Raw genomic sequence first — 24,170 nt, forward strand, 5'->3', positions numbered from 1 at the left:
CTTACTATACCACTAGATATGCCAGAAAGGGTGTCAATCAAATAAGGATTCTGAAAAATTCTAAAAAACCTTTAGTTAATTTGAAATCGCAAAACCTATCTAAAATCAAAAACATCAAAACATTACTTTTCAACACTTTACAAAACCATTCCTCCCCATAAATTAATGACTAGATTTTTGGAAATCATAGACAGTTACTTCAACAAAAATGGAAAAAGGATATATTCGTATATAGTGATCAGTCATCCAAAAAATACTTTGTTAAACACCACTGATTCCATGCACAAGTACTTTGATGTTGAAATAAAAAATTGTGACAATAGTTCCTCATTGACAATATCTTCGTAATCTTTGGTGATCGGGTCTTCCAACAGTCTGTTGAAATTCCCATGGGCACGAATTGTGTTCCTTTGTTAGTTGACCTGTTCTGATATTCTGATGAAGCAGCGTTTATTCAAAACCTTCTACATGAGAAAAAAAATATCTTGCTGTGGCCTTCAACTCGACATTTATATATATCGACGTTTTATCTGTTGACAATAATAATTTTCATTCATATGTTGATATATCCCTGTGAACCTGAGATAAAAAACACCACAGTCGTCCATATCTGCCTCGTACTTGAGGTATTTTATTGAAAATGAATAGTAACGGCAAAGTAAACTCAACTTTATGACAATCCGGATGATTTCAGCTTCTCCATTATCAAATTCCCATATCTATGTAGCAGTATTCCAATACCACCTGCATATGGTCATTATATCTCTCAACTGATTCGATACGCAAGAGCTTGTTCTGCGTATGATCAGATTTTAGATCGAGGCCGGCTACCGACAAATTGACGGTGCAGGGGTTTCAACAGTCTCGTTTAAAGTCAGCTTTTCGCAAATTCAATGGTCGTTATGATGATCTAGTTTGCGAATACAACCTATCTTTGGGTCAAATGTTGTCCGACATGTTTTATACCGATTGTTTTGCCGTTCATGGCACACCGATTTTGACTACGGATTACTCAGTTTACCTGATCAAGATATAGGTTTCTGTTCACGGCGGGTGTGACGGGTCGATAGGAGATTCTTTTTCCTTCTAGTTTCCTGATCCCATATTTGATATATCCAGGGGTCCGTGTTTATCCAACTCTCTATTTTGTATTCCTTGTGGGGGTTGACATTGATCAATGTTCGTTGTCCTACCTTTCATTGATATCTATGTAAATATTCTATATCGTTCTGAAGAAGGGACAGGTATTCGCGAAAGTTTGACAATTTAATATTGTTGATGTCGTTGGTCATTTTATTGTCTTTTTATCCTGTTTTATTTGACCTAGCATCTACAATTAGATCCGACACTTTGGATCTTGAGCATAAGTCTTTAGTGCGTTTTACCTACCTACCTATGATCATAAAAATGTCAAACTTATACAATGCCATTCAAAAACTCATAAACGAAATAAATGATAAAAAGTAACTTTATTAACATACGTTTTACAAATATAACATTTTATGTAAAAGTAACATGAATACAATCTGGTTACAAAGACAATGCGTGGAATATAGAGGAAGCTGTTCTAGGAGATACAGTCATGGCCTGGATTTACAAAAGGTAACCTTCAAAATTCTTATCAAGTATGCCTCCATCACTTTTAAACACATTGAAGAAAAAACACAAATGTGCTGAAAAATGCAACCCTCGTTTATCCGGGATTATATTTGATCATCTACATGTAACATAGCTTTTTACTTCGTTAAGGCGATATTCACGTCATTCAGTATGGGGTTTCCGACAAATTTATAAATACGAAACCCCAATCTCGTTTAAATGTCCGTTTTCGTTTCGATGGGAGTGATTTACCCTACTGAGCGACAGGTACCGTACTACTAAATTTTATGTGAATTTGAAATACATGTATGTAGTTATATTATTCCATCGTCAAAATTTTGTGAGAAGAATACTATATTGCACGCTAAAAACAATCAAGTTTTGTCAAGAAATTTAGCTTATTTACTATTCAACCTTGCCCTTCATATACACATTCAGCATACAAAACAAACCGAAACAACGAACATTTTCTTCCTCAACAACAACGAAAACTTTCTTCCTCAATAACAACGAACAATTCCTTTTCAACAACAACGAACAATTTCCTCCTCAACAACATCGAACAATTTCCTCCTCAATAACAACGAACATTTCAATTGTGTTTTGTGATCATTCTCTCGTTCTACTGTAAAAATGACAATGAAAAAAAAATATGTGCATTGATAAATACACTTTGCAAACTGAAACAAAATAGAGTGTTAGACAAATCTACTGAATAACACGTGATTGTAATGGACATGTTCGGTGAAGTGAACTGTCGATAAAATGACGACTACAATTATAATTTGGATTGAAGTCATTCCTGCTAAAGATAAGCAATGATTCATGTACATCTGAGTGTAACGAGGAATGTAAACCAATAGGTCTGTTTGATACATGTTCGATAGCTATAAAAGCAAGAATGAAGCCTTGTTCAATTAACCCAACACGTCAAATGCTAATGAATGATCCGGAACTTGTAAGATAACGGAATGGCTGAAACTTGTGTGAAGCCTAAACGCGGTGTCAAGAGATATAACTAAACATCAACATTTCCTTCAGTATCAAATCAAATGCGTACCCAGAAACCATATCACAAAAGATATTCTGTATCAGAAGGTATCTGTCGTAAATAGGCAAAATAACGAAGAAATGAATTGTTTAATTTGCAACGTTCAAGAACTCCTGGAGAGATCTAAAACTTTCAAAAACAGAAACCTGCCACAAAACCACACACAGTCTCTCGATTACAAACGAAACACTGTTTCTAAACTTTATACTTTCATTTCGGTATTTGTTAACACATGTACCTTTTTTATGGAATCTAAAGTTTCAAACATTGACAGGTAAAAGTAACTGAAATGAGGAATGCTTAAATGTGCACTACAGCTACTTTAATTTCCACAGGAAAAAAAAAGGGGTCTTAAATATTGCATAATTTTACTATAATCAAAAGGAAACAAAAGTCTCAAGTACAATCCTCTAAAAAAACATGCCAAGCTTAATTATAATTAACCTTTATCATAAAACCTTAAATTTACCTTTAAATGGGCATGGAGACGATGTCGAGATTAATTATAATAACAAACCTTTATCATAAAATGCCTGCTATCTAATGCGTAAATTTACGTCTGAACAGGAAATAACTAGACTTTGAATACCCTGATCATACTAATATATAGAGGAAACAATGTTGTTGATTGCTGCGACTACCATCTACGTTTTCATACTGTTTCTAATATTTAGTTTTCATAATCCTGATAGAATCAGTATCCTGTGTAAATAGTGTTGAACAAGAGATTAAAAAAATGCAAAAATTGCCTCTAGTATCACTTAAAGAATACACAACTACATCTACTTGCCTACAAAAACTACTCCAAAAGCATGCATTAAAAGTGCATACCACCTATTTTAAGCACATACTACTAACATGCATATAAGGTCATCTAAATGACTACATTGCACATGTAAGAAGTGAACCAACAACTAAAGGGGTACATTTCCCCCCAAGACAGCATGTACCCATGCTCTACCAAAAAGACTGCAATAGTACCCAACACTGTTACTCCCCTGAATGATGTACACAACACTGTTAATCCCCTGAATGATGTACACAACACTGTTAATCCCCTAAATGATGTACCCAACACTGTTAATCCCCTGAATGATGTACTCAACACTGTCAATTAAAAAAAAATACTGTACTTCTCATTCACCTGGTTTCAAGACCACACACTGAGAATAGACTCAAGCCTAAATTTTGAATCCAAATAACTTTTGAAATAGTTTTCAAAACCAAATAAAATTTTCCGTATATGTTTGCATTTATTTGTTTTTTGTAAACCAGCAGTTTTTAATCATCTGTGTTAGATATAAGTAATCAAACATTTAACTTTCAAGTCTATTCTCAGTTTATGGTCTTCAGGCCAGACTTTTAATCTATTCACAAAGACAAGAGTTACATCCCATAAGACGGTCACTTGACTGATCGGCAGCCATCTGGAATCTATCAAACAGTCATCTAATAAATCATTATCTATCAAGTGGTCATCCAGTATCTACAGTCATTATATATTCTAATGAGTTTCTTAAAGACTCCATCCAAGGTAGCAGTGCTTTTACTGAGCTATAAACACCCCCACTGTAGATGTCCCAGGACTCCACACTCAATTGCAACTTCAAATACCCATACGTTAAGTAGATGATTGTGACGTCAGATCTGTTTACAAATAATAACGTACCTGAACACTCTGTCTCCTCCTTCTGAAATGCACTTCTAGAACTAGAAGTGCAGAGAATCTGAGTAATACATAATTGACTGAAAATTGGAAATTATGGCTGCCCTCAATCGTTGCGTGGATGTGGAACTCGCAAGCCTAATACATTTTACCACATAAAACATAAAGACTTTAGATGGACATAATTCAGTCAATAACTTTTAAATGCAAAGTCATCATCCAATATATATCAAGTAACCAATCAGGCACATATCAACCATTCAATATCCATCAAGCAAAATCCAATGTCCATCAGATATCCACCATGTAGCCTTCGAATATACACCAAATGCTCATCCAATTTCTATCAAAAAGCCATCTAACATTGTCATAGAAGAAAGGTCACAGAAGAATAAAACTAACAGAGCAGAAGAGTAACAAAATTGGGTACAAACCATGCCAACAAAGAGGACACCTTAATTTTTATACATCATGTTCTATATTCAGATTGATAATATATGTAGTTCATTAAAATTGTACAAGAATCAACTTCTTTTTTTTTTTTTAAATCTTATATTAGACAAACAACTTCAAGCAAAAGAAGAACGGGTAGAGAAGTCATGAACATTTTGAAATGAAACTTTCAACAGACCTTATTTTATGAATGATAGATGACACATACTGAACATCTTTTTTCATGCTGAATGTATAAAATTGTAGTCACACATCTGAATCTATTGATTGTTTGATATAGACCCAATTAACAAACTGAAAACTGTCACATTGGTCCCAAAGAAAATTTGATATCACTGTGACGTGCATGTATATAAGTAGCGATAACACATGAGAACATTGTTAGGGATGGAAAGGCGGGGAAATACACAGCCAGTATGACGATGTGATATGCCTCCTTAATAACTGAATACTTCTTCTTCATTAAAAAAAGGGTAAAAAAGTAGAAAACTGCAGGTGTCCCGAATCTGGAATACAGGGACACAAAAAAAATCTAGTTTTGTATCTAATGGTACAACAAAATGATAGTAACCAGCTGACAGCATTTTGAAGACAAGATATGACAAGTTCTTATGCATCCTTTCAACCGGATACTAATATACAGTTACACATACCCCTATACAAGCATGGATGCATTCATAGACCCACTGTTATGTTATGTAGATGACATCCATCTTTGTTATGAAGAAATGCTTTATACAAAAGAGTGCTATCTAGAAAAAAAATTATTATGATGGTTACAATCATGGAGAAAAACAAAAGAAAAATGTCTTCTTTACAGGCAGAACGTGTGCAAATAACAATAACAGAATATGATATACCTGTTTGTAATTATTGTGCATTAACATTTGTAATCAAGAACCTTTTTTTCATGGCTAGGTCATCCATCATTGAAGGATTACTTTAAACAAAATTAAATTGACAACAACTTGCTCATTCAACATCAATTTTACAGTATGCCTTTCTGGATCTGTTAAAACTGAGAAATACCAAAAATATGAAGACAAAAGAAAAACCATTTAATAACCATCTATACACAACAGGAATAATATATACCTTTTCTATTATTGAAAATACAATGACCAAGGTAATACAAATGGAACTAGGTAAGATTTTATGATAAATATCCTGGTCTTTCTTTGCATATTTATCAGATACCTGGTAATGCCTGTAGATTTAACCAGCTGTCTTCTTCTGACTCCCAAGTCCTCGGCCTCTTCCAAGCTTTGCTGCAACAATGCAGAATATTTTTCATGAGTTCAAACTGCAGCCAAATTTGTTGATATTACATTACAAAAACTTGACAAAACATTGATTTCTTTTAAAATAACATGTTGCATTTGTTATGGTAACATTATATCGTAGAGAATATTGTGCGTTTGCAGCAGAATCGAAGATCACATGATATACTGCTTGAAAGACAATTATACCGAATAAATGGAGATGAAAGTACATATAAAAATTTCAAGTGTGAAATTTAGTTAAAGCAGGGTTTGACACTAAGGCACGTCCGACCGACCGAGTCTACTAAATGATAGGTCCGGTCGGGTAAAATGTCGATTTACTAGTCCGACTGGTCTTGTTAAAAATAAGAAACTTTACTTCAAACCAGAAGATATTTTATTCTTAGCCAGAAAGATAACTGCAAAGAGTTTGAGAGCAATTTTGAACCGCGAGGTGACATAATCTCTATTTTTAGTTCTAATAAATAAGTCGCTGTCGGAATTGATGTTTTACGACATCTACTCGATGTTAATGTGTGTGTAAAGTTATGTTTCGGATAAATAGATATAAATTGAATTCATTTTCATTTTTTTAAAAACAGTTTAATTGAATGAAATATTTATAAGAAAGTGTTTATCAAATTAACAAATTACGTCGTAAACAGCCATTTCTCGTTGTTGAAATGTGTGCGGGAATGTCTCTATATACAAATACGACTTCTCATCCTCAAGGAAAGATGTCCCAAGAGGGGGAAAAAAAAGGAAAAGGAAAGCAGGGCTTATAAAGTAAAAATCAAAAAAAGGTTGAGGTCATTTTATTCTAAATGGACTAAAGAATTTCCGTGAAGGGTAGAATTTAAAGAAACAGAAAATGTGTTTGAAAATAAAAGCATCAAATTGAATGACGAGATTAAAGATTTCTTTGAGACAATTAAATACATTTTAGTTGGAACTTAACGTTTGTAATTTAAATTAAGTATTTAGATATATATGGAGAATCTATCGGGTTTTTTTCTGGAAAGTTGGTCGGGGCTAGTGGATGTAAGGTCAGGTCTAGTAAAAATCATTTGAAGTAGCCCGACTGGTCTAGTGCTCAAAAAAGTAAATGTCAAACCCTGGTTAAAGGTATGTTTATTTTATAGGAATTGTCAAGAAGAAAAAAAGTGAATTATGCAAAAGAAAATGTTTCTATTACTTCATTGCACGTTCAATCACAAATAACAGCATGAAATTGTTGTTGTAAGACTGAATGTGTATGTAAGCAACATAAGGTATTCAAAAGTTATTCAATTTATTAGGGCATCGTTTTGGTAAATGAATGTGATTCAATTTGGGCTGTTAAAGGGACTGGTTCACGTTTTTCGAAAGAAATGTTTTTCAATTTGGATGTTAAAAATAAACAAGAGGCCCAAGGGCCTAGAATCGCTCTTCTGATAAATTGTACAACCCCACCATTTCTATTCTTAGCCTCTTAGTATTCTAAATCTTTAGTTAAATCCTAAGAATTCAAAAAAAGGAGGTCAATGTGACCTACTTTTTGGTTTACACATTTTGAGAACCCAAGAAATATCAACTGACAAAGTTTGATGATTTTAAGCCAATTAGTATCTGAATATTGAAATATAGCTGTCAAATTCCAATCGTAGGTCATGGTGACCTACTTTTTGGTCAGCGAACTCCGAACATGCAAGACCCATCAACTGACAAAGTTTGATGACTGTAGGTCAAATAGTATCTGAAATATATAAATATAGCCGTCCAATTCCAAAAGTAGGTCAAGGTGACCTACTTTTTCGTCAACACTCTTCAAACATGCAAGACCCAACAATTGACAAAGTTTGATGACTGTAGGTCAAATAGTATCTGAATTATATAAATATAGCCGTCCAATTCCAAAAGTAGGTCAAGGTGACCTACTTTTTGGTCGACACCCTTTGAACATGCAAGACGCATCAACTGACAAAGTTTGATGACTGTAGGTCAAATAGTATCTGAAATATATAAATATAGCCGTCCAATTCCAAAAGTAGGTCAAGTTGACCTACTTTTTGGTCGAAACCCTCGAACATGCAAGACCCAACAACTGACAAAGTTTGATGACTGTAGGTCAAATAGTATCTGAAATATATAAATATAGCCGTCCAATTCCAAAAGTAGGTCAAGGTGACCTACTTTTTGGTCGAAACCCTTCGAACATGCAAGACCCAACAACTGACAAAGTTTGATGACTGTAGGTCAAATAGTATCTGAAATATATAAATATAGCCGTCCAATTCCAAAAGTAGGTCAAGGTGACCTACTTTTTGGTCGACACACTCCATAAACTCAAGATGCATCAACTGTCAAAGTTTGATGATTGTAGGTCAATTAGTGACTGAAATATATAAATATAACTGTCAAATGCCAAAAGTAGGTCACACTGACCTACTTTTTGGTCGATACACTCCGAAGACTCAAGATGCATCAACTGACAAAGTTTGATGATTGTAGGTCAAATAGTGTCTGAAATATAGTAATTTAGCTGTCAAATACCAAAAGTAGGTCACTGTGACCTACTTTTTTATAAATATGTTTCAAGGCCTCAAGATGCATCAACTTACAAGATTTGATGATTCTAAACCTCTCGGTATTTGAAATAACAACTTAAAATATATCTATAAATGATAAGCCATAAAATTCAGAAAGTAGGTCACGGTGACCTATTTTTCAGTTGACGCATTTCAAGGTCCCATGATCCACCAACTGACAAGTTTTGATGATCATAGGCTTCAAAGTGTCCAAGATATGCATCAAAATTAGTTTTAAAATAAATACCTGCAAAATTCAAAAAGTAGGTCACCGTGACCTACTTTTGAGACAACTTGACACAAGGTCCTAAGATGCATCAACTGTCAAAATTTGATGATCCTAGTCCTTATAATGACTAAAATATCAAAGATTTAAGGAAATATAAATTTAGGTCAACTTTGAAGTGACCTTGAGACCACGCCCTTTGCCCCAGGGTAATGCCTTGAACAATTTTTAATCTAAAACATATCCTCATCCTTATGTGTAAGTTTGGTGATAATCTGCCCAGTGGTTCTTGAGAAGAAGATTTTTTAGCAACCACTACTTTTGTTTGTATTTTCCTGATTATCTCCCCTTGTTAAAGGGTCACATCCCTCTATTTAGTATGTATGAAAGCCCTTGGGCCAATGATACCCTGTAACAAATTTGAAAAAAATTGGCCAAGGGGTTCTTGAGTTATAGCCCTTTTTCTAAAAAGTTTACGCACACCGCACAAATGGCCATAGCATTAGCTCTTTGAGCCTTCGGCTCAGAAGAGCAAAAAATATAGCTCGTTTAATGTTGACAACCAAAATTTGGACCGTCTGAATGCAAGGATAAGAGCAATATTTTGGCTTTAATTCTTTGTTATGTAAACAAAGACTCGAGTCTTTTTATGTAAACAAACCAGTGAAATGTTAATTTTGCAAATTAAAGCATCTTCATTTGTACAATCACAAACTTTAACTTTTAAATGAAACATTTTACCTAAAGTATACTTGAGATATGATATACATAATAAACTTGGATCAATATCCATTTATTTTTGAAAACCCCGTAAACAATAACAAACCTCAATCTTTGTTTTCAAAACAAATGATAAGACTCTCTATAATGAGCTTCTGTCATGATGAATAACCTTAATTGTTTTGTGAAACCTATTAGACTGTAAATTTTGATCATTTAAAGTGAAAAACAAAATTTGGAGGATAATCGTGAATCAGTCCCTTTAATCATTTATATACACTTAAGTAATTGCTTAAAGGCATTTGTCAAAATTCTGAATATTTTACAATCCATAGCTGGATTATGAATGGATGTTTCAGAGTGTCCATTTATAATATTCTTTGTTATGGGCCCTAACGGTGAAATAAATCATGAATGTTTTTAAAACACTTAGTTCACAACCCATAGCACGTCAGTCATTACAGCTTAGTAGTTTGCTCAAAAATTTTGAAATAAAGGCAATGTATGTTGCTAACATTGTTCATCAAATTTTATCCTTATTTATATAAAAAAAAATTAATTTTGAACTGAAGTGTGTGTGTGTGTTTGGGGGGGGGGGTACCACTGTGTCAATACACAATGTTCTGTCAATGTTCTCTGTGGAATTCTAAAGAAAATTTACACCTATGCAGTGCTCGAGCTGGGCTTCGCCATTTTCGCCAATGGCGAATTTTTTTCAAAAATGGCGGGAAAAAAATTAAAGCTGCGAAAATCCCTTTTTGCAATAATTTGTATTTTAAAATCTGTCTTGTGTTTTCCTTTGTCAGTGACATATTATCGGCTGTTTGTTTATGCAGTCAAAATCAGTTTACTCAGTCAACGCGTGCGACCGGAAATCTCGCATCGCTCCAGTGCACACAGAGCTGGTCACGAAGGCCAGATAATAGCCTCAGGTAATCTATGGCTGCAAAAAAGTCGGTGATTATATAATAAAGTCCATCGGACAGCTGTGTACCCTGCTGTGGTCAATTGTTTAACATTTAAAATCTTATTCATTATCGTGTTATCATCTCTACATTAATGTAAATTCTTAACTACAGAACCGACTGGTATTATTGTGTATAATGTATATACATGTACATCAATTGTTTGTTTTTGCAGCCAAGCTCATTGATTACAAGATTTTGATGTGTTTGATTTTAGTTCGAATATTTCATTAACAATGCGGTCGGTCACCATTGATATGGATGTAGCAATTTTGATAAATAATTTTCTTTGAAGTTCGGTGCGCAACAGTATAAAGATGCTAATCTCATAAGACTATGCACCCCATTCTATTTTGACACTAAACTTGTAGCTTCTGACTCTAGTCAGCCTAAAATTAAAGAAAAATATCTATGTTTGGCTTTACAGTCAACCCCACCGGCTCAAACAAATTGCAAAATCTACCATACCAAAACGGAAATTTGATAGGGAATGGTTGAGATACAACTCTAAATTGGGCTTGATGTTTTGTGACATCTGCATTTCGGGCAATGTAGACAATGTTTTCACTGAGGGGTGTAGCATCATGAAGTTTATATTTATATGATTTATGACCTGATTTTTGATTTCCACAATAAAATTTAATTATCAAACAAATCAACTTATCATTTCAGAAAGAAGTGTTTATGTATGGTAGCTGGATATTTTTAAGTAATGTAACTGATTCCAAATGCTAAAATCAGTGTAATGAATAAAATAATATGATGGAAATAATTGTATAGCATGAGATTATCTGCGCCGCGCTGCACCCCGAAAAAGTGGCGAAAGGGAATTTTGGTCCAGTGGGAGCACTGCACCTATGTTTCACTACTTGGCCATTTTTGAACACTGATTTGTACACACAGGAACATACCTAAGTTTCATATGAACTTACCCAACTCCAAGTATTTCTGAAATTCCCCTTGATGGACGCCTGAAGAAGCATGTTTCTTTTGCAAGTCTTCTTTGGTCTGAAGACATGCATCCTTTGACAGCTCCTGCTTTTGTCCATTGCACAAATTGAAAATCTGATGCAGGCTGACTTTTTCTGTAACCACACCCTGCTTCTGTCCATTACACAACTTAAACAATTCGCCAACATCGAGTTTCTTAGAGTCTTCATATTTAGGACTTATGGCAGACTGAACCTTTTTATCAGATGTAGTCGAATTTGTCCTCTGGAGCTCCTTGGGATTGTGAAATCTTGATACCTCAGAATCTGAGATGCTTTTATGGAAACTTGGATGTTTTCTGGGTCTATGGATAGTGTTGTGTGCACATTCCACAGGAATTTCAGTGGAAGAATTCAAGCTCTGTGCAAAAGAACTGACGAGTGGTGATGACTTTGAATGAGAATGAGAGGTGGGTGATGAAATAGCTGGAGATGGTAACCTTTCAGGATTTGATGAAACAACAGTGAGTGATACATTTGTACGAGATGCCTCTGTGTCTGTTGTTGATTTCAGATGAAGAGATGAACTGATGGTTGCTGATAGATTTGAAACTGGTGATGAAATGGAAGGTGGTGGCTTTGCGTGAAGAGCTGAAGAAATGATTGATACATCAGGGGACACTGGTGAAAGTGGTCTGTAGTAATTTGATTTTGGCCTTGCAATTTCTGAGGATGCTGAATGGGATGACAAATTGCTCCTGGAAGACAATATCTGGTCCTCTCCACTTTCACTGTTACTATGATCTAATGGAGCATCAGTCTCCAATATGTCTTTGCCTTGACTACTTTCAACCATCTCTCTTTTTAAGTTGCTATCATCTACATTCTTCAATTTGAGAGAAAATGAATCAAAGACTTCCATAATCTCATCAGACTTCCCACAAGTTGGCATGATTTCAATCTCTACCAGCTCTTCATGTTCTTCTAGTATTGTTTCTGCTTCTTCCTCAACGTGATCAAAATCTCTGTCATTTAACTCTTCTGAGTCTTCTTCTGATTTTTTGTGAAATTCCATTACCTCTGGCTCAAACGAGGAACATTTACTGCTGTAAGAATTAAGTGCATCATTTTCAGATTGTTTGCTGGTATGTTGAGAAGATTCAGAAGACACACTCTTGGGAACAGATGAAGACACAAGTTTTTGCATTGGAAACGGATTGCTACCTGGGCTTTCTTGCTCCCTCTCCCTCGCTTCTAACTCGGACTCAAATCCAGAGTCTCGGTAGACCTTTCCCTCCTCCTGTGAAGAATGGCTGTTTTCTTCTGCAGATTTCTCCTCCTCCACCTCCTCTTCCTCCCCAGCACACAGGTTAGAGATTGCCCCTGCCTCAGTGGGCATAAGCTCATGATCTTTTAGAAATGAGGCCATGTTTCCCATGACCACTTTCAAAGATGATAAGAATTGGTTGGCTCGATTCATTCCAAATGCAGGATTCAAATCGTCGCTAAAATCAAATACAAAATAAACACCTTCACTAAATGATGACTAATATGACTACAACAGTTTCAGATCTTCAAACCTCAGACACTTACGTCATCACCAAAGTTAAAGCTGCAGACAGATAGAAGACTACAAACCCCCACCCCCCACTTTTGATTTTACGACAATAAGTTGTATGTTACCTATTCAGAAGTGCCTGATACACAGTTTCTGGTGAGATGTCCTTCTGGATTTTCCCATCATACCTAGCAGATTTACCCCCAACAGATTGCTCAATATCAGCCATGAAATCATCAATGTCCGTAACATTCACCGTTTTCTGATCAGCAACTGAAATAGAAAACAAAGAACTTATTGAAATAATTACTTCTTTGTGCAAATTATTCCATGAAATAATTACATTAACTAATATGGTAGTACTAAACCACTAATATTTACACAGATTTGTAATTCTGCTTGGTTGTTTATTTTCTCCCTTTTTTTATTTTGTGTTTCTGTCCAGATCTATACATATCACATTGAACTTTAGCATTTCCAACATCTACATCAGCATCCCAGTAGTTACCAAACCTTCCCGTAGCGATTCGGGTTAGAATAGGTCCTCAAATAACCCCTGCTTGCTGTAAGAGGCGACTAAATGGGGCAGTCATTTGGATGAGACTACAAAAACCGAGGCCCCGTGTCACAGCAGATGTGACACCATAAACATTCCTCCATGCTCAACGCCTGTAAACACTGAGCATTGGCCTGAATTTTGCAACCCTTCACCAGCAATGGTATTAATGTCTTCATATGAGTGAAAGATTCTTGAGCAGGATTGATTGATTGATCTTTTACGCTGTTTTGGCAATATTTCAGCCATTTTAAAGTGGTTAACTAATTGAATTAAGCTTGGTTGTGAGTGTTAGAGTGTCCCTGGTGGCTCCCAGTGAGCCTACTCTTCTTTGAACATCAGGGAAACGATCTTTTGCATGCCAAGGAGGTAGCGATCCTTGACACAGGACACCCTTTAACATCCCATCCGACGGACATGAAAGTTAAAAATACATATATAGGTTAAAAAATAATAATTTGTGTATATAAACAGTTGCATTATAAAAGTTTTCAAATTTTTCTGTAAAAGTCGCATTCTTGTAAATATTGTATAATATAATGATTGTCGATATTTGTAAAGTTCTTTCATTGATTGAACACTATTAAAAAGTCAATTTCGTATGGGCGTAAAATCACTACATTCTAAAAGAATGTAATGTATAGTTAATGGACAGTCACAAGATATGCATTCAGGCTGAAGTTCTCTGTTTAATATATTCATTTCAAAATTAAAGATTATCTCCCTCACGCATAGCTCTTATCCTTACACGAATTTGACTCCACTTATTTGGCACACTGTTTTCCCCTAAAATATAGTTCTAAAACTTCATTGTTATTTCGGATTTCAAACATTTCGGTTGAGCATCACTGAAGAGACATTATTTGTCGAAATGCGCATCTGGTGCATTAAAATTGTACCGTATAGCATTACATGTAATAATGCGTCAATTTTGAATGTCTTCTCGAAATAATCACTTCGTCTTGGCGTTTCATTACAATGTTACACGAATTGTTTACTTTGTTTTGAATAGAATAAAGTTTACTTGTGTCACAGAAATCCCAACAGATTTGCCAAAGAGAATTTACATATACTAGTTTAATATCAGTGTCGGAAATTTTGAAGTGTACAATATCATCTTGCAGTGCAATTTTCGCCACTTTGTCTGCTTTTCTGTTGCCATGGATACCAATGTGATTTGGGATCCAGCAAACTCAACAATTTTACCTTGCTTGAGCAGGATGTTACACAATACACAACAAACCTACCAAACCTTTGCAGCAAATTTGTCTGTACATTGTGTTAAAAGTTTTCAAAACTTACAGGAGCCAGAGTGGTGCTTAGCTTCCATTGACACCGTGGAATAGCACTCCTTTAGTCGTCCCAGATGCATGACATCCTGAATGATGTTAGAAGTAGCCACTGCAGCAGGGCGCGCCTTGACAAGAGGAGCACTGGGGGTGGATGTGGATGACAATTTGTTCACATTAATTGTCACACCACCTTCTACAATAGTACCAAGGTATTCAATTATGTTTGTTTATGCTCTTTGTCTAAAATGTTAATAGATCAGTACAACAATTATTTATTTTTCTTTTAAATTTCACAAGAAAGGGACTGGTTCACGATTTTTTAGAAAAATATTTTTCATTTTTGATGTTAAAGGGACTGATTCACGATTTTCCTCAAAATTTTCTTTTTCACTTTTGATGATCAAAATCTACTGTCTAATGTATTTAAGAGATTTCACATAAAAATTAAGGTTATACATTATCACAGAAGCTCATTTTAGAGAGTTTATTATTTGTTTTGTAAACAGAGATTGTGGTATGTTATTGTTTCCGAAATTTTCAAAAGATATATTTCACATTTCAAGCAATTTTGGGGTAAAACGTGTTATCTAATAGTAAAAGTTTATGACTGTGCAAAATTAAGATGCTTTATATTACAAAATCAATATTTCACTTGTTTATTTGTATATATAAAATGACTCGAGTCTTTGTTTACATAACACAGATTTAAGGCTAAAACATCGCTTTTATTGTTGCATTCAGAAGGTCAAAATTTTGGTTGTCAACATTAAATGAGTTATATTTTAAATGTTTAACATCAAAAATGAAAAATATTTTTATCAAAAATCGTGAACCAGTCCCTTTTAACATTAAAGATATAACTCATTTAATGTTGCCAGCCAAAATTTTGACCTTCTCAATGCAAGAATATTGATTGATTGAGGTTTTATGCCGTTTTGTGAATGCAAGAATAAGAGCAATATTTTAGCCTTAAACCTGTGTTATGTAAAAACAGACTCGGGTCTTTAAATGTATACAAACAAACCAGTGAAATAATAATTTTGTAATATAAAGCATCTTAATTTTGCAGAGTCACAAATTTGAACTTTTAGATGACACATTTTACTCAAGGAATGGTTGAAATGTGAAAGATATAATAAACTTTGATCAATATCCATTTCTTTTGAAAATTTCTACAACAATAACATACCGTGATCTTTGTTTACAAAACAAATAATGAACTCCCTAAAATGAACTTCTGTGATAATGTATATCTTAATTTTTTTGTGAAATCTTTTAAACACATTAGACAGTAGATTTTGATCATTAACAGTGAAAAACAAAATTTTGGGGAAAATCATGAATCAGTCCCTTTAATACAAATTAGTAAGATTTGAACATTGTATTAAATGATATCAGGTATGAACCACTTGTATAAATATGTACAAGAACAGTTCAGTCTCACATGTGTAACAGTTCAGTCCCATGTATCTAAACAATTCAGTTCCATGTATTTAAACAATTCAGTACTAGTTCCATGTATTTAAACAATTCAGTTCCATGTATTTAAACAATTCAGTTCCATGTATTTAAACAATTCAGTTCCATGTATCAGTTCCATGTATTTAAACAATTCAGTTCCATGTATTTAAACATTTCAGTCCCATGTATTTAAATATTTCACCCAGTTCCATGTATTTAAACAATTCAGTTCCATGTATTTAAACAATTCAGTTCCAAACAATTCAGTTCCATGTATTTAAACAATTCAGTTCCATGTATTTAAACAATTCAGTCCCATGTATCTGAACAGTTCAGTTCCATGTATTTCAACAATTCAGTTTCATGTATTTAAACAATTCAGTTCCATGTATTTAAACAATTCAGTACTAGTTCCATGTATTTAAACAATTCAGTTCCATGTATCTAAACAATTCAGTTCCATGTATTTAAACAATTCAGTTCCATGTATTTAAATATTTCACTCAATTCCATGTATCTAAACAATTCCGTTTCATGTATTTCAAAAATTCAGTTCCATGTATTTAAACAATTCAGTACTAGTTCCATGTATTTAAACAATTCAGTTCCATGCATTTAAACAATTCAGTTCCATGTATCTAAACAATTCAGTACTAGTTCCATGCATTTAAACAATTCAGTTCCATGTATCTCATGTATCTAAACAGTTCAGTTCCAATTTAATGGTGTGCATACAAATTTTAAAGACATGCATCATTTGATCTTTTTGCACAATGTTGCATATTATCAGCACAACAAAATATAATTATTTCTTGCTTATTTGATATTGATAAACCACAGGGGTCGAAATTAACTTTTTCTACCACAGGCTAATTTTAGCCTGTGGGTAAAAAATCCACAGGCTAAAATGAAAACCTACAAGCTAAAATGAAAATAATGAAGCAGTGCTCTTTTTATATATATATTTTTTTCAATCAATGATTTCCCCCATCATTACTGAGCCTAGTGGGTCAACAGGTAGCGTTTGGACAAGACACTAAGTTACGTAAGTCATATGGTGCAATGTCTAGGTCTCTTGATTATCGCACCTCTAACAGTCTAATCCACGACTTGTTTACCGCAGGTCTAGATCCAGTCTTCCAATTTCATGCCACATCAGGGTTGTCACTAGTGATTTTTTAAAGCGAATACAGGACTCATGGTTTTATAAGCAGCACGATCACGAGTCCTATGACTTTTTTGATAATCGTCTACGCGGTAGAAATGCACCCGTGTCGTCACTACAACCCGACCTCAATATGACAATGACATTCTCATGATTCTGATAAAAATAACTACCGGAAGACTTGGTAAAACATAGATTCCGATATTTTTTGTAGATAAATGAATAACAAAAACATCATACTTGGAATTATTCAATTTAATCACCCCTATAGGTGAACAGGACTCGTGGCACATGTCGATATGCGATGTCCAATCTTTAAAGCATTTGTTTGACTCCGAGTTTCTTAAAAAATCATAAAAGAAAAATCCGGATAAAAACGGTTATTGAAATCGGTCGTTCATGTAAGCGTTTGTATGATTCAGAGTGCAAGTTTGAGAAAAGCGAATAGCCCATCACCGTATAAAAAGGATACGATACGATCATAGTTTGTAAATCACCATTCGCTAAGATTTTCGAGTGTCCATTATTTTTACTCGCTATTTTTCAAATGTACTCGCATTTTGCGAGTATTTCTCGCTAATTTCGACCCCTGAACCATGACTGACTTCAAATTACTACCTTTCTTAATTCTATCCCCTGTGTCTTTGGCGATGTCTACAACCAGCTTGTTCCCTTTTAGTGACCATCTGTGTAGAGTTTTTACAGCTTTGTAAACTGACTCTATGTCTCTGTAGCGTACAAAACTGAAAAAGGTAAAAAAAAAAAAAAAAAAATGTTAACAAGCTGCTTGTTAAAGGAGATAATTTCAACCCAGCCAGATTCTGTGGGCTCACTACAATATCACCAGCATTATAAACTCATCGTCTCAAGCCACAGTCTGGAGTCCGCATATAGCTCTCCCCGGGAGAATTGGACATATTGGCTGTGGTTTGCGACAATGTATAAACTATGCTCATGGAAAAACAAATATGTGAATGGTGGTAAACTCCTCTTCCATTAATCAAACTTCAATCCAGAATCACCTGTATCTCTGATATAAATCGATCAGGACTAATGATTTTTAAATATTCATAGTTCATTAATTTATTGATTTCAACCTTAAGAACCTAGGCCACAATCTGATTAAAATACAGATCTCTCAAATAGCGCACAGCGTCATTTTTGAAATCATATAGATAAAAAAGTACTGTTGTATGTCCATAAACTTACAATACACAGCTTTAGGAAACTGCCTTCTACTGCCTACTTCTTTTTGATAATCAATAATATTCACTTCTCATCAAGACATTTGATCAATTTCATAAAAGCCTGAATCACAAGCTAGTAAAGCATGATATTTAGACAAGTATTTCTACTTCCTTTAGCTTGATCTACAAAGACCTGGACATTTTGTATATAAATCTGGAATAATGGACTATATGCCACAAGGACATTTTGTATGTACAAGATAACAAGACAATTTTCATGAATACTGCATATATTCTTACCCAAAGAGACATTGTGATGTTGAATTTCTGTCACAAATAAACAGGTCTTCTACCACTCCACAACCTGAAAACAGGTCCAGCAGGTCTGCCTATAAAAACAACAGCCTTTGTCACCCAAAGATCTTCGTATTCAAAGAATTTTCAAAGTTGATGTTTATTAATATTCACGATTTGAGATGTAGACTTCAAAATTTCCTATAAACATTTAGTATGTTGACATGAAATTCCACTTTTGTAATCAACTCACCATTTCCTAATTCTTACTAAAACTTGTAAAGTACATGTCATACGTAATTATGCAAAACAACATTTAATTATCCATAGTAAAATTTTCATGAAATTTGAACCAGAAATGAATTTCAGGTTTCATTTAAAAAAAACAACAACACAATATTACTGTATTGTAATGTAAATAGTGTTATTAAATTTGAATTTGGCGCCATTAGTTGGCATGTGACCTTGACTTCCGCTATAAGGGTATATAAACGTCATCCCGCTAGCGTCAGCACCTTTCAGTGTTAGTTTGGCTTTCGAAGTGTAAAGTTGCTGCGAGAAGATTTTAGGTAAGCCGACAGTTTCCCATAAGAGAACGTGGATAAAGTATCCTTACTCTCGCGGGAATAGCTCGACTAGTCCTTAGTGGACAGATATAGTGTTTATCGTTATAAAATAAAAGTGCTGAGTAGCTGAGTACTCATTTGTTGAGCACTCATTTCACCTTTTTTAAGGCAGGAGGTTTTGCTCATCCGTTGAGTAATATTTTTTTTAAAGTAACATTTTGCATAGAGTTGGTTGATCTTAGTTGATTATTTTGATAGTGATTTTTATTAGTGATTAGTTAGTTAAGTAATTAAGGGTAATCATTTTATTTTCACGAGAGGAACTCGTTTCGCCGTATTTGTATATTTTGGCAGGCGATTATTAGTTTTATATATAAGTAAACATCATTATAGAGTCTCGGTCTCAGTTTAGTAACTGAGGGATCCCGTAAACGGAAGAGAACACGTTACATATTTTTGGTGGCAGCGGTGGGATCCTCGAGACTCAGGTTTTTTTGGTTTTTTTTGTACTCTTGAAAGGAATATGGATAAAAGTATAGAAGAAATAGAGAACGAGATCACTGCCCTTGAAGGACAAATTGAGCAGATAAGAATTGAGAACTCATTTAAGAGAGAGGCCGGCAGGATTGAGCATTCGACCCCAAAGTCGACTCTGGCAGTGAGTAACCCAGTTGACGAGCATGATTCTGGGCTAGCATCGGGGCGTCCTTCCGAGTATGCAGACTTCCCAGGTACGGAGACTTGTGATCGAGAAGAATATAGTGGTGCCAGACCTAAAGTAAGATTCTCAACAGCAAAAGTAGAAGAGACAGAAAATGACAAACATTTAGAGGCTAGAGTGAGAAACTCAAGATCAATGAGTAGAACAATTGATGAGCATAAGTTGCCAAATTTTGAAGAAAATGAGAGTCCATATGCGCTTAGAAGAGATGAAGACGTCATAACAATGAGACGAAATCGTTCACGTGAGACAAAGGGAGCGAGTGATAAAGCAGAAACGAAATTTAACTCAACAGATAAAGCACCAATGAGTACATTTATCAAACCAGCAACATTCGATGGAAGCGGATCGTGGCTTGATTACAAATCTCATTTCGAGGCCTGCTCAGAGTTAAATAAATGGACAAATAAACAGAAAGGACTCTACCTCGCGGTTTCGTTGAGAGGTCAAGCACAAGGTATACTAGGTAATTTGAGTGGTGATATTACTCACGAGTACTCAATCCTTGTTAAAGCACTGGAGGAAAGATTTCTTCCTGCAAACCAAATGGAATTGTATAGAGTACAATTGAGAGAAAAACGTCAAAAGGCCACAGAATCATTGCCTGAACTTGGACTAGCGATCAGACGACTCACGAACTTAGCATATCCTTCAGCTGGTAATGACTTACAAGAAACATTAGCAAAAGAGCAATTTATTGATGCCCTGGTTGACTCGGACATGAGAATACGTATTAAACAAAGTCGTCCAAAGACATTGAATGAAGCAATTAGTCTTGCCGTTGAACTTGAAGCTTATATTAAATCTGACCGGCGAAATCAAGAGATAAAAAACTTTGCTCGTCCATTGTCCGGCAATGAATTTAAAGGTTCAGATTTTGAGTCGAGAATGGCCTCGATAGAAAAGACGTTGGATACTATGCTACGTGAGCTTTCTCAGCTGAAGAAATGTAGAGATGTTACTCATGAGCAGAGAAAGGATTATGAGAAGAGTTCGACCATCCAGAAACCCAAAAGTCCTATGTCTCAACGGACCTGTTATACGTGTGGAAAACGTGGTCACATAAGTCTTTATTGTAAGAAACCAAAACCCAGTCAAGACAAAGGAAGAAGCAGAGGAACTGATCATTATTCGGGAGACAGAAGACCTAAAGATGCAGAGAAAGGTAACAGCAATTTCTCATCTTTGAGCACCGAGGAAGAAAAATAAGTCCAAAATAAGGTGGGAATTAGTCGTCACAAGAACGAAGCTGGGATGTTCATTAAGGCAGTAGTGAACAATCGTCCAGTAAACCTACTGGTAGATACAGGAGCAACAATAAGCATCCTTGCCTCTTGTATTTACGAAGAGTTTAAATCGTCCCTTGACTTAACAGAACACACAAATGACGTGTTGTGTGCAAGCGGCTCTAAACTAAATGTAGAAGGGAAAACAGCTGTCTCGATTACCTTCGACAATGATGAAGCCTACACACAGCAAGTGATAGTAGCTGATCTACAAGTGGATGGTGTCTTAGGTTTAGACTTCATGAAAACCCATTCTTGTGTCATTGACGTACATAGCAATAAATTGAGAATTCATGAAAAATCCTACTCACTATTCTTTGAAGGAAAAATTGGATGTTATCGTATAGCAGTCACTGAACACCTAAACTTACCCCCACGAACTGAGACAGTCACAGTTGGTCATGTGTGCCTCACCAGCGATGAATATTTAACCGAAAAGACTCATATAATTGAGCCGTCCGAAAAGTTTAAAGGCGAAGATCAAATGTTGCTTGGACGAACACTTACGCTTGGAACTAAAGACGTGCCCATACGAGTACTCAATTTATCCGATGATGTAAAGCACATCTATCCTGGAACCATAGTTGGAACGATGACTCCAATTGACAAAGTAATGAGTACTCAGACGACTGTGAGACAACATGGAAAATTACCTTCATTCTTAGAAGATTTGTATGAAAGGACAGTCAAAAACTTGAGCAGTGAACAAGCAGCCCAGGTTAAAGGATTTCTACTTAAACATGCGAGCGTTTTTGCATCTTCAGAAAGAGATCTCGGACGAACCAATGTCGTAAAGCATAGGATCGATACCGGTAATGCAGCTCCTATAAAGCAGCCAATGAGACGAGTACCTATCCATTGGCAAGAAGAGGTTGACAGACAGATTGACGACATGCTAGAAAGAAATGTGATTCAGCCGAGTTCGAGTCCTTGGTCCTCGGGGATAGTGTTAGCAAAGAAGAAAGATGGCACAATGAGATTTTGTGTCGACTACCGCCAACTCAATGCTGTGACAGTAAAGGATGCATATCCACTACCACGCATTGATGAGTCACTAGACTACTTAGCTGATTCTCTTTGGTTCAGTACCCTAGATTTGAGTTCCGGGTACTGGCAAGTGGAGTTGGACCAAAAAGACAAACCAAAGACAGCGTTTTCAACAAAGAAAGGACTTTATGAATTTCAAGTTATAGCCAAATGTTCCAATATAAATTACAAAGTAGATTGCGGACCAAGAGGGATACCTCAAGTAATTCATGTAGATCGTATGAGACCTGTACGATCTCAATTAATCTCAGGTGAAAGGGAGAATTTACCTGAAGTTTACGCAGACAGTTATGCACAAGAGTCAGATAATAATGTACCAAATGAGTCAGATAACTCATCTCCACTTGAGCAAAATCTCAGACCACAACGTACCAAGCAATTACCAACATGGTTAGCTGATTATGACACTAAATGGTACTAAAGCATTTAAAGTCATGATTTTTCTCTTTGTAGAATCACATCATGGTTAACACCAAGACAACCCCGAGGAAACAGCCTGAGAATTGTCCGATGTGTACATTTTGCACATCAAATCCCGAAGCTCTACTTAATCATGTTCTAGAGTGCGGAAAGAAACAACAAGAAAAACAGTTCAAGTGTGATAAGTGCCCTTATGTTTCACTGAGAAAAGTTAATTTAAACAGACACAAAAAGTCTAAGCACCCAAATGAGAAAACTGAGCAAAATGAGAAGGTTCCAGCACCTATATCTAGTCTTCGTGCAGACTTACAGCTCTCCAGTGACTCAAGTCCTAATGACACTGATGCAGAAGAACCGAACATAAGCAACGTTGTACCTGACAATAGTGTAATAAACTTCGATGAGGATCCTGATGAGTCTTCAGCTCGAAGAGATCAAGTGAGTGAGAGAGAAGCGGAGGTGCAGAATTCGTTGATTCTTGGTAGAGTCGTAAGAAAAAGAACAATGCCTGAAATATTCATTCCTGCAAAGAAATCCAAGTTCTCAACTGGAAGTATAAAGACAATGCATGCTCCCGACGTGAGAAGAAACTCAGGTCATGGATGTGAAGTGGATGCGGTTGTACCATCTATCCCTGGACCTTCTCAAGAGCGGTCTGTGAATAATAAAGATAAGACACTAAAACATGTTGCAGTGCAGACTGAGCCAACTCAGTATAGCAGAGTTGAAAAGACTGTCACCACTAGATCTGATGATGGTACCATTAGAGTTAGTCATGTAGTAGAGGAAGAAGTTGTTATCAAACTGTAAAAGGAACAGTAATTTTTCTAGTTTACTCAGTTTAATGTATAGATAATACTCATATTTGTTCCTGAGTAAACTGGTTATATAATATAACATTTTTTTTCTCCTCATGTGGTTTATTCTTTGTTATGTAGAGATTTGCTTAAAGTAGTATTGCATATTATATTGTACATGTATATTGATATATGATGAAAATTTTTGTCTTACTTGAGCTCTTTTGAGATAAATGCCAAGATGTTTTTGAGTTACAGTTAGTATGAAGAGTTTAGTTAAGTGGATTCATAGAAATGATTAGAATGTAGAAATGCGGGACGCACTCCTCTTGGGAGGGGGTAGTGTAATGTAAATAGTGTTATTAAATTTGAATTTGGCGCC

At 35.3% G+C, this 24,170-nt stretch overlaps 1 protein-coding gene and 1 long non-coding RNA gene across 2 annotated transcripts in view; one reads left to right on the forward strand and one right to left on the reverse strand.

The window, feature by feature from the left end:
• Window positions 1–1,450: 1,450 nt before the first annotated feature.
• Window positions 1,451–24,170, reverse strand: part of LOC125681550 (uncharacterized) — a 35,260-nt gene continuing 12,540 nt past the window's right edge. The window contains exons 3-8 of the mRNA XM_048921695.2: window positions 18,958–19,046; window positions 18,089–18,213; window positions 14,855–15,037; window positions 13,122–13,269; window positions 11,442–12,943; window positions 1,451–6,037 (exon numbers count right to left, since the gene is read on the reverse strand). Coding sequence (XP_048777652.2) covers window positions 5,985–6,037; window positions 11,442–12,943; window positions 13,122–13,269; window positions 14,855–15,037; window positions 18,089–18,213; window positions 18,958–19,046 — 2,100 coding nt within the window. The 3' untranslated portion in view covers window positions 1,451–5,984. The remainder of the gene's footprint in view (window positions 6,038–11,441; window positions 12,944–13,121; window positions 13,270–14,854; window positions 15,038–18,088; window positions 18,214–18,957; window positions 19,047–24,170) is intronic.
• Window positions 5,760–24,170, forward strand: part of LOC125681565 (uncharacterized) — a 28,461-nt gene continuing 10,050 nt past the window's right edge. Inside the window, exons 1-2 of the long non-coding RNA XR_007372273.2 lie at window positions 5,760–5,914; window positions 14,857–15,053. This is a non-coding gene — a long non-coding RNA (uncharacterized LOC125681565). The remainder of the gene's footprint in view (window positions 5,915–14,856; window positions 15,054–24,170) is intronic.

This window comes from Ostrea edulis, chromosome 2, assembly GCF_947568905.1.
Source record: "Ostrea edulis chromosome 2, xbOstEdul1.1, whole genome shotgun sequence".
Lineage (NCBI taxonomy): Eukaryota > Metazoa > Mollusca > Bivalvia > Ostreida > Ostreidae > Ostrea > Ostrea edulis.